Source organism: Narcine bancroftii, chromosome 3, assembly GCF_036971445.1.
Source record: "Narcine bancroftii isolate sNarBan1 chromosome 3, sNarBan1.hap1, whole genome shotgun sequence".
In the NCBI taxonomy this organism is placed as follows: domain Eukaryota; kingdom Metazoa; phylum Chordata; class Chondrichthyes; order Torpediniformes; family Narcinidae; genus Narcine; species Narcine bancroftii.
In genome coordinates, this window is record NC_091471.1 from 210,235,142 (window position 1) to 210,247,526 (window position 12,385).

General features: G+C 40.5%; 1 protein-coding gene across 1 annotated transcript in view; it reads right to left on the minus strand.

Moving 5' to 3' along the window:
* The window catches only part of klhl2 (kelch-like family member 2), a 175,942-nt gene that overhangs the window by 30,997 nt on the left and 132,560 nt on the right, over positions 1-12,385 (minus strand). The window contains exons 8-9 of the mRNA XM_069926491.1: positions 3,717-3,866; positions 3,039-3,156 (exon numbers count right to left, since the gene is read on the minus strand). Of these exons, the coding sequence (XP_069782592.1) occupies positions 3,039-3,156; positions 3,717-3,866 (268 nt within the window). The remainder of the gene's footprint in view (positions 1-3,038; positions 3,157-3,716; positions 3,867-12,385) is intronic.

A 12,385-nucleotide genomic window follows, 5' to 3' on the forward strand; every position in this document is an offset into this window, starting at 1 on the left:
CCTCACCAATTTTGGTACCATCAGCAAATTTACAAACCACATGAATGTCATTGACACCCAAAATGTTAAAATAGATAACAAACAACAGCAAACCCAGCACTGATACCTATGACATGTAACTGGTCACAAACTGAAAAACAACCCTTCATTTTCTAACCTCTAACTCGCTCCTTCATGTGATCTAACCTTCCAGACTAATTTACTATGCAGGACATTGTCAAACACCTCGCTGAACTCCATATGGACAACATCTAGTACCCTGCCAAGATCAATTCTTTTGGTTAACTCTTCAAAAAACTATCAGGTTCAGGTGGAAATATCTTCACAGCACCCCTTCATATGTTCCTAAGAATTTTATAAGCTTCAATGAGCGCTTTCATCTTTCTGCTCAATTCTTTCTAAGAGGCTAAGTACTTCATCCATTGAAACAACTACATGAACCTTTGTTGTCCTATCTCTAAGGAGAGCAAACCCTTCCATGTACAAACTAGACAAACAGTATTGTATGTGTCACCTTACCAAATCCCTGTAAAATTGTAGTGACCACCTCACCCTTGTAGGCCAATCCCATGCGATAAAGGTGACATTCAGTTACCTTCCTGATCACTTGCTGCACCTAATTTTGATTCTCTTGAGGAAATCAAGATCTCTGCGAAAACCAACATTTAACTGCTTCACAGCAGTCAAGTTACACTCTGCTTTTCTCTTCTTCCTTTTAAAATAATACATTATATTTCCACACATTAAGCACCACACGTACTCATCAAAAATATTATCCACAATAACCAGTTGGATTCCACAGGGACCTGTACTGGATTCTCTTGTCTCTCATATTATATATTTAATGACTGGCATAATAAAGTAGGTGGTATAGATGACACTTTCCAATTTTTCGTATTTCCCAATTTCAAAACAAGTCACCTACACTGAAACGTAAGCAACGATATTCCAAATTATTATTTTATTTATCCAACAAATCAAACTCTGTAGATACAGCTGTAAATAGCTTTAATTCGTTGGAATAAATGAATAAACGTTTTGCATAACTTTGCATCAAGATTTTCATAATGATGGATAAACAAAGCATTCAGCTATATTTAAAGACATAACGATGTAAAACGATAAGAAATGATTAAGATGAAATAAGATGAATTTAAAGTATTTAGATGTTATGCCTCCTCCATTGTTCTTCAAAGAATAAGTAAGCAAGCTCCCTATACACCCATATATTACAACATATGATGTCATAGTAACTATGGTAACACTGCAAACAACAATCTTTCTTAAAGGAATAGTCATAAAATTAACCAAGAAGTAAAAACACAAGGTTCTAACCTTTACAGGTGGTATGATTAACAAGTTTTCAGATGACACCAAAATTGGTGCAAGGTTAGGAAATGAAGATTGTTGAAAGGTTATAACAACAAATAGATCAACTGGAAAAGTGGGTAAGGGAATGGTAAGTGGAATTTAACTTCAGCAAGAACAAAGTGATGCCTTTTGGTAAGTTAAATCAGGGCAAGACTTGCAGCAATGCAGAACAGAATACAGTTTCCTGAAAATGAGAACATTTGTAAACAGGATGGTGGGGAAGACATAGGGCATGGTCGCCTTCATCTATCAAGACATCAAGTAAAAGAGTGGGGATGATATATTGCTTAGTCACAGAGTCATATAGTGTTGAATCATACCCTTCATCCCATCTTGCCCATGCCGACCAAAATGTCCCACCCACAAGAGACCCACCAGCCTGCGTTTAGCCAATGTCCTTCTAAACTCATCATATCCATGTATATGTCCAATTATTTTCTTAAACATTGCAACTGTACCTCCCTCAATCACCCCCTCCAGCATCCATACATCCACTGCCCTCTATGTTTTAAAAAAAAGGTACCCCTCAGGTTCCTGTTAAATCTCTTCCTCCCACCTTAAACCTGTGTCCTGCTTATCGATTCCATAACTCTGGGCAAAATACTCTGCATTCAACCTGTCCATGATTTTGTACACTTCCACAAGATCACTTCTCATCCTCCTGCACTCCAAGGTATAAAGCCTCAGCCTGCTCATCCTCTCCCTATTTCTCAGGTCCCTGAGTTCTGGTAATATCCTCATAAATCTCATATGCACCCTCTCCAACTTGATAACATATTTCCTTCAGCATTGTGACCAAAACTGAACATAAACTCCAAATAGTGCCTCACCAATATCTTATACAACTGCAACACGATCTCGCAGATTCTAAACACAATATTCTGAATGATGAAAACCAATGTGCCAAAAACTTTTTTCACCACTTTTGTTTTCCTGTGATGTCACTTTCAAGATATTATTGACCCTGTACGCCAAGATTTCTCTACTCTGCAACACTCCCCAGATCCTTACCATTCACTATGCAAGTCCTACCCACATCAGACCTCCCAAAATGCAACAGCTCACATTTCTCTGTATTAAATTCCATCAACTATTCCCTTGCCCATTTGCTCAACTGATCAAGATCCTGCTGCAACCTTTGGTAACAATCTTCACAATCTACAATATCAGATATACTTGAATAATTGTGTGGATGATCTGGTCACCACACATGATTAAGTTGGAGAGGGTGCAGAAAAGATTCACAAGGAGCTTGCCTGAATTGGAGGGCTTCAATTACAAGGAGAGATGGGATCGCCTTGGTCCATCATCTCATAGACCCAATCATCTTCTTAGCCATTCTTCTCTACTGCTATCACTTATTTTAAAAATCTTGCTTCTAAACTTCAGCTGAGAAGCCTATAGATACATCAGTTCTCTGGATACCAGTAACAAGTTTTCCAATTTTCACAACTTAGACTTGCATGACATTCTGTAACAACAAATTTAAAAAAAACCAAAATGGAAACCATACAGTATCTCTAACATAAAGCCGTGCAAGAAGAAAAAAACAGGATAGGGTAACTAAACCTTGGTCAGAGGTCAATACTTTTTGGGGCATCATTGGATACATTTTACATCTGAAGATAAGATCTTGCAGAACAGTGGAACAATAAATGTACATTTACCTGCTCTGCATCTTCGAGAAGGAAGTTCTGCAACTTGGTACCATCGTTCCTCTGCAAAATCATAACATTCCACACTACGAATGGCTTTTGGTGCTTGACCACCAACCACTACCAGCACCTGAAATTGGAAACACATCCATTTCAGGTTTGTATTATTTACCAATGTATAGGAGAAATGATTAGCATCATTATATTACATTAGTAAGGAAAACAATATACCCATACTGTGCATTTGGGCTCTTCCCTCAACTAAACTCATGCAGTTCAAAAAGGAAAAGGGAGGAAAAAAAATACTCCCACTCAATTGTTAGAATGAGGAAAACACAGCATGTTACATTATTTTGATATGTAATCTAAATGGTTATTAATGAAACTTGCCTTAATATCCTGCCTGATTTTGTCACAAAAATTTATATGGCTTTCTGTAATAGAAGATGCAAGCAGTTATCTCATCAAGTTACCCAACTGGGCAATCTACAGTATTACGATTTGATTCACTCCAATATAAATTCCCATGTATTAAACTCAAAGATGACATTTGTCTACCATACTTATGGCTAGAGTAAATAAAAAGGGACTTTGAAGCAAGGATGTTACAACATCTGATCAGAATAGTGTGGATTTGGCTATGACCAGTGTATGACTGCATAAGTAAGTAAATACTGAGAACCTTTTTACCTTTGGAACACTGGCTGGTGTCCTTAATCTTGTTCTAGTTGTTTTCATCAGTGCACGTTGGTCAGCAGGAAGCAAATGGTATTTCATAGCTTCAATAAGATAATCTTTGCATGCATTATTATTTTTGACCAGGGTTTCCTCTTCAACTCTCTGTTAAATCAAATCAATAACATTGAATGTCAGAGGGATACACTTAATGACATATGACATACAGAATTTTTATGCAGATAAAAGTAATTTTGTCAATAAGCAAAAAGATATCTAATCAAATCTAACATTCCAACCTGACAGAGAACTAGAACACCACAGTTCTATGATACACCTCCCAGCTTTGTCATTCTTAAATAGATCCATTAATTGTTTCATTAATATGTTAATTATAAAATTTTAATTCAAATTGGCCAAAGTGAGTTTGATCTGGCTTGCATCTGCACCCATGCTCATTTTGATTGCAGGTCCACAGTGTCAGTTGATTTGAAGGCCTGGCTGTCGCAGTTAAATAAAAGCAGAGAAAACCATGAGCTGTAACAAACTCATGAAGACAGATTGTGACAATCAAGTACTTTTTAAAAAAAAGTTAAAGCATTTTTTTAAATGTTTAAAGATTTTAAAATTATTAAAAAGTTATTGAAAACAATCAACTAAGGAAAATTAGAAACAAATCACTTGCCTGCATATTCCAACAATCACAGTTTGTGATCCTCATCCAAAAGAATGGGTTACAATACTTAGCCATATATGGGCATTGAAATACATGACAGAGACAAGCTTGACCTTCCTGCTCCACTGCTAGAATTACCACTGAGCCCAACAGCAGAGTGGGAATCAGATGTGGCAACAACTAACCCCCAGCTTCTTTCTGCCTTGTTGGATTCAATGTTCTGGCACAAAAATTGGACACAAGCGAATGTGAGGAAAACATTACTGAGCACCTGGCAAGTTTGGTTCATCACTTCTAATTACACCAAATATAAATGATCCTGGCATTCTCTTCTACAGTTCTTATCAAATTACACAATCAGCTGCAGGATCTCAGTTAATTTACCCAGATTGTAATTTCTCTGTTTTTCTAACTCCCAGGGCGATAGGTCATTCACATTGGAAGCCAGAATTTTCTCACCACAAAAATATACTTAACCAATTATATTATTTTTTTCTCTCATCAGGTATACAGGCAATGAAGTCATTCCCCATCCAATGCTTTTTTAAAGCATTTCCATGAAAAGCTCATCCGTGATAGAGCAAAGCATCTCTATGGTTGATTACACACAACTCATCTCCATCTCAATGGTGCAGTTTTCTTCGTGATTGCACAATTTAAAGGAGGCTTTTCCAAATAGGTAAGGTTCTTTAGAGAAACAAAACTGCAAATTCTGGAATCTTGAGCAAACAATGAGATGCTGGAGGAACTCAACAGGTCAGGCAGGATCCATGGAGAGAAATGGTCAGTCAATATTAATTAGGATCAAATTAAGATTTAATTTGAGAGAAAATTAAGAACAAAAGTAGGTAACGGAATGGACATAGTGGAACCAGATAGAAGCAGGGGTTACATCAAAGTAGAATTAATGTTCATGCTATTGGGTTTGATACTGTCCAGAGGAATACAATATCTTGTTCTTCAAGTTTATGTTTGACTTCATCATGGCAATAACGAGGCCAAGGAAAAACATGTCTATGTGGGAATAGTGAGGAGAAATTAAGAGATTGGCCACTGGGAAAACAAACTTAAATCCACAAACAGAATGTTGGTGTTCAGCAAAGCAGTTACCCAATCTGCGTTTGGCCTCACCAATGTCGAGGAGGACACACCATACACTAATACAGTAGATTAGGTTGGATGGCATGCACGTAAACTCTGCCTCACCTGAAGGTCTGTTTGTGGTATTGGATGGAGGAGATGTAGGGGCATGTTTTGCACTTTATGTGATTACAGAAGAGTTGGCTGGGTGGAAAGAGGAGATGATGGAGTCTCGGAGAGATTTATCCCTACAAAATAGGGAAAGGAGTGGGGAAGGGAAGATGTGGCTGGTGATGGGATGTTGGCAGAGATGTCAGAGTATAATGTGTTAGATGCGGAGACTGGTGAGGTGAAAAGTGAGGACCAAAGGGTCCCTGTCCTTGGCCTGACTGCGTGGAGGTGAGATGAAGATAGAAATATGAGAAATTAAGGAAATAAGGGTACAGGTTTTTATATGAGAGGAGAGGGAAAATCCACCTTTATTAAACAAAGAGGAGATTTCAGAAGCCCTGGAATGGAAACTTCATTCTGGGAACTGATGCAGCAGAGACAGGAATTGGGAGATCAAGATTGCATCCTTTCAAGAGATAGGATGGGAAGAAGTATAATCCAGTCAGCTGTGGGAGTCATGTTTATAATAGATGTGCGTGGATTGTTTGTCTGCTGAGATAAAGACAGAGGTCCATACAGGGGAGAGAGGTGTAAGAAACAGTCCAGGTAAATTTAATCAAACACACCAAAATGCTGGAGTCTTTTCAGCATCTTTCGGTGACAAAGATATTTTGCCAACGTTTCAGACATGAATTTCTTCAAGGAAAAAAATCAGAAAAAGGAAGAAGCAGGATATATCAGAAAGTTTCAGAATTCAAATAATAGAGGAATCCAGACCAACAAAAGGCAAAAGGTATTAATGGGATACGGAAAGAGTCTAGGTAGAATTTATCTTGTCTGTGCAAAAGGAGACAGAGAATGGAGAGATGACAGGGGTGGGTGGGGGGGGGGGGGGAGAAGGGGGTGGGGGATTTAATGAAAGCCAGAGAAGGCGATATTAATGCCATCTGTTTGGAGGGTGTCCAGTAGGAAGATGAGGTGTTGTTTCTCCAATCTGTGGGTGATCTCAGTCTGGCAGTACGAGACCATGGACAGATATGTCGGCAAGGGAATGGGATGGAGAAATGAAAGGGCAGCCACTATGAGATCCACACTATTGCGGCAGACAGATCTGAGGTGATCTACAAAATGATCTCCCAGTCTGCATGCAGTGGGGTAGGGTGGAAGTTGGCAGTGAAGGTAGGTACATTTGATTCAGTATCACAGATAGTCTCTTTTGGGTCTCCAATCCCTAATTGAAGCTCACAACCCTGACCCAATATTACTCCTTCTGTCAACTACTGATCATAAATGACCAAATGTAATGACACTCAGGCCCTGAAGCCAGAACCAGTGATCCAATCACAGGACCACCCCCAGCAAACACTCTCCTTTACTCAGTGGTTTCTATTCAACTCATCCCACCTATCAGCACATTCCAAATCAGCAAATCACCTCCCACCAAGGAGTGATCATCCTGATATAGTACACCACTCCCCTTCACTGAACACCTGAATGTAGCAGCAAATGCTTCCATTTGACTTCAGCACTCACACACTGACACCCACCATTGTTGAGGATGGGATGCTGTTGGGAAACCCACCTCCCTCTTTAGCTGTGAGTGTTGATGACCAATTAAACACTTGAAGTGGGAGAGTCTAGGACAAGAGGACACAAATTCAGGATTAAAGGGCATCCACTTAGAAAAGGAATTTCTTCAGCCAGAGGGTGGTAAATCTGTGGAATTTATTGCCACAGGTGGATGTGGAGACCAGGTCTCTGGGTGTATTTAAGGCAAAGATTGATAAGATCTTGAATAGCCAGGACTTCAAAGGTTATGGGGATATGGTCGGGCAGCAGGGTTGAGTGGGAAAATCGATCAGCTCATGATTAAATGGCGGGGCAGACGCAATGGGCTGAATAACCTATTTCTGCTCCTATGTCTTGTGGTCTAAATAACACAGCAGGGCTATACAGCTTGAGTCTGATGTGATCAGTTTGTTCTGGGATTGCTTAACTATGTCTATTGCATTCTGATTTTGCTATTAACACATTGGTTGCCTTGTGTTGCAACTTCAGCAAGTTATTACCATTTTAATGTCTGCCTGCTGCTGCTCCTGGCAAGTGCCTTCTGCATTCCACAATAAACCATGTGCTGGTTTCTGCTTCATAGTAAAGGTAGAGAAAGAGAGGTTGTGTAGAATATATTTACTTTGATGAAGCAACTGCTGATTGTCTAAAAGGGTGCCTATGTTTGACCAGATTAATTCTGTCCTGCAGTGCTCTCGGTCATTTTTGGGACAAAGATTTTTTTCATTTTATTTGTCCCTGTGCTTCACAGTTTTAAATTTGTAATCAAACAATTCACATGTGATTAAAGTTCACAATCCAGATTTTTTTTTAAAAGGATATTTGTGTACATTTTGGTTTCACCATGTGGAAAAATTACAGCATTTTTTATACATAATCCCCTCACTTCAGGACACCATAATGGATGGGACATTTGGCTTCACAGGTATTTGTAAGTACTCAGGTATGTTTAATTGCTTCATTGGTGCAGGTGTAAGAGAGCTAGGCTTGCTTCAAATATTTTGATCACTTTTGGAGTTTGTAGTTAATATTTTTCAACAGATTTGTGCCAATGAAAGTCAAATAAACCATTATGAGGCTGAAACACAAGAATAAAACTGTAAGAGACATCGCCCAAGCCTTAGGATTACCAAAATCAACAGTTTGGAACATCATTAAGAAGAAAGAGCCATTCTGGTGAACTCAGAACTCAAGTCATCGCAAAGGGACTGTCACATTTGTGGCCCAAAATGTGAAGTTAATAAAACATTAAATACAAGTTTTATCAGGTAAACTTCTCAGTGTCTTTTTATTTTCCCGTTTCCTTTGTTCTCCTGCTTGTGTTCTTATCTCTCTCTCATACCACGTGACTTCCGGTATATCTCATACATATTCATTATCATGACATCCCTCCTTTAATCAGAAATAAACTTTACCTTCACTTACCAATATCCCTCGGAAACATACAAACATCGTAACTAATGGTAATACTATAACTCAACTACATAAAATTTACTTCCTACAGCACTCATACATGCACTTTATGATATAAGATTAAATACTGTCCCAAAGTTCTTATCAAAACTATGGCACAAAGTCTTCGTATCGTTTGGGCGCTTTCCGGTTTCGTTTCGGCCTGCCTGCGATATTGTCGTCGCTTCTCGGTTGTTCACTCTCGGCGTCGGAAATACTGCTCGCCACGGCTTCGAGTGTTTCTGGCGCTCTAGTCACTTCATCAGGGGTGCTGGTAACTGCCTCTGGAACATCATCAGGTCTCTCAGTTTCAGCATCTCGTATTGGCCTTTCAACTTCTTCACTCGATGTATCTCTGGACTGGTACCTTTTTACACCTGAGACATTTCTCTTATACAGGACTCCAGTCGGAGACTTGACTAGAACATTAGAACACTAGAACATTATCTCCTGGCATGATGTCTGAATACTTGGCTCCACGTTTCGAATCTGTGTACAGCTTTGCTGCACCTTTCTTTTCAGCATCGTGGTCCCTCATCTCCTGGTCGTCTCGGATTTCCTTTATTTCTGGCATTTTTGTGCAGATTTTTCTCCCAAAAAATGCTTCTGCAGGACTTTTTCCAGTGGTTGCATGAGGCGTTGCTCGATAGACAGCCACATAAGATAGCAATGCTTCTCGCCAATTTTGTCCTTCTGCGTGTGCAATCCTCAATCGTTTTTCAATGGACTGATTTTGTCTCTCTACTTCTCCGTTGGCTTGCGGCCATTTTGGAGTTACTTTATGATGGTGGATACCTGTGGTCCTCATGTATTCTGCAAATGTCTCTGAAATGAATTGTGGACCATTGTCAGAGTATAATGTAACAGGTAATCCATATCTTGCGAATATCTCTGCTAACGCTTGTATTGTTTTTTCAGTGGCTGTGGACTTCAACACCACGTACTCATAGTATCTGCTGTAGTAATCTATCACTACCATAATTGATTCACCCGTCGGTAAAGGTCCAAGAAAATCAACAGCTACGTCGTTGCGTACTCCGGATCGGTTCTGGCGGATTACTCCTACTTGTGATTTGACATCCGTGACAAGTTTTAACAAATCTCTCTGCGTCTTTATCACAACCTGGCCACCATACCTTGGTCCTGAGGTTTTGCTTGGTACCAACAATACCTAGGTGTCCTTCATGCGCTAAGGATACGATCTTCGGTCTCAATCTTTGCGGTATCACCAATCTGCAACCTCTTAATACACACTGTCCGATGCAAAAAAGTTCGTCTCTAATGGGAATGTAAGCCTTGTGAGTACACTTGTCCCATTGTCCACTCTGTATGCATTCTCTTACTTCCGTAAGTTCTGGATCACGTTTGGATTCTCTCTCGACTTCCTTCGTAGTCACAGCTTTCGGTGTCGCCTGAATAGCTACGAAGCGTACAAAACTCTCTGTTTCTGTTCCCAATTCTGACTTGGATTGTGGGCCACCATCCTTCACCAATCTGGACAGCGGATCAGCAATGTTTGCTTTCCCTGCAATGTGGATTACTTTATATTTGTAGGGTTGTAGTCTGAGTACCCATCTCTCTATTCTGGCACATGCTTTGGATCTAGGTGCATAGATCACCTCTAATGGCTTATGATCTGTGATGAGTTCAAATTCAATGCCGTATAAATATGCATGGAACCTCTCACAGGCCCATACAAGTCCGAGTGCTTCTTTCTCTGTCTGAGAGTATCTTCTTTCCACATCTGATAACGATCTGCTGGCATAGGCAATGATTCTTGGTCCTCCATCATGCATCTGGACCAATACAGCTCCTAAACCAAACGGGCTGGCATCCGCTATGACTTTGGTTGATGCCGCCGGATCGCAATATCCAAGAGTTTTTGCATCTGTCAGGCTTTGCTTCAGCGCTGTGAACGCTTTCTTCTGCTCAAATCCAAAATGAAATGGTACACCTTTCCTGGTTAGTTTCCTTAATGGTTCTGCCACTGTAGCGAAATTAGGAATGAACTTTGCACAAAAATTGACCAATCCCAGGAAACTCCTCACCTCTGTTGCGTTCTGAGGTGCACGTGCCTCTGCAATAGCTTTCACCTTGGCCTCTGCAGGGTTTAGTCCTTCCCGTGTAAGTCTGTGTCCCATGAAGTCCATTTCTGACACACCAAACTGGCACTTGTTTCCATTCACGGTAAGGCCTGCCTCCTGTAGTCTAGATAGTACACGCCTCAACCGTTTGTCATGCTCTTCCTTCGTTGGTGCATGGACTATGATGTCGTCAGAAATGTTGGCAACTCCAGGAATGCCTTGAATCACTCGATGGATTTCATACTGGTAGATCTCCGAAGCTGCATTAATTCCAAATGATAGTCTCTTGTAACGATACAATCCACAGTGAGTCACAAATGTTGTTACATCTCAGGAACCTGGATCCAGCTCTAATTGATGATAGCCCCATTTCAGATTAATTTTTGAGAATACCTTGCTGGTAGTTAGTTCTTGAAGTATTTCCTCCACTGTTGGTATAGGGTGTCGTTCTCTAATTATAGCTTCATTGGCCATTCTCATGTCAACACATAGTCTTACGTCACCCTTTGGTTTGGGCACAATCACTACTGGGCTGACCCATTGTGTCGAATGTTCCACCGGTTCAATAATGTCTTGTTCGATCAATTCTTTAATTTTGGCTTCGACTTTCCCACGAAGTCCAAACGGAGTTCGGCGCATTGGTTGTGCCTTGGGTTTGACTGTTTCATCTACCGCTAGCTTCAATTGTCGACCTTTCAGCTTTCCTACTCCTTGGAAGACTGTGGAGAATTCTTGCTTCATATCCTCGTATGACTGAATTGAATTGACACAAGCTCCAATATGAAGTATTGCCAGGTTTTGCGCTGTGCTTCTACTCAGCAATGGTTCTCCCCTCTCTTCTATGACCATAAACTCTGCTTCGGTGTACTTATCTCCAGCTTCAACAGTTGCAGTAAAACATCCAATGGTCTGCAATGGCTTGGTTGCTGTGTATGGATACAGTTTCTTGGAACACTTCTTTGAGGTACAGATGATCTTTTTCCTTTTCAACTTCTCCCATAAATGGCGATCAATCACATTACTGTCACTGCCTGAGTCTACAATGACCTGAACTATCACTCCACCAATGATCACTGGGACCTTCTCATGATGTACTTCATTCAACGTAAATTGGTAACAACTCTGTTCCTCCTGGGTATCATCATCGTCACCGTCTATCTGGCGAATGGTATCTTTCTTTCCAGGATACTTTCCTTTCCCCCAGGCTTTGCCTTTTGGAAGTTGTACTCTTCCTCTTCTGGTCTGCATTGGACTTGCTTTTGCACTTCTTTGCAAAGTGGTCCTTACCTCCACACTTTCTGCAAACTTTGCCTTTGGCCGGGCAATATGGGTCTTTTCCAAAGTGACCTCGGTTTCCACATCGATAACACTCCACGTCCTGTGTTGACGTATATCTTGGCTGGTTATGGCGATGTGAGAGCCTCTTAATTTGCTGGTTTGAGTTGTCTTTCAGGGTCATGGTATGAGATTGCCCTTCAACAGCCTCTAATGCAGCAGCAACAGCTAAAGCATCGGTGAGTTCCAACTCACTCCCTCTTTCCAGTAGACGTCTTCTGAGTTTATCTGATCTGCAGTGCTGTACGACTTGATCCAATAATTGGTTGTCCAAATCAGCTGGCATGTAATTGCATCCAACAGCTAGCTGGCGTAGTCTCGTCACGTACTGAGCAATTGTCTGGCCATCTTCTTGTCTCGTTCTCCGAAACAAATGG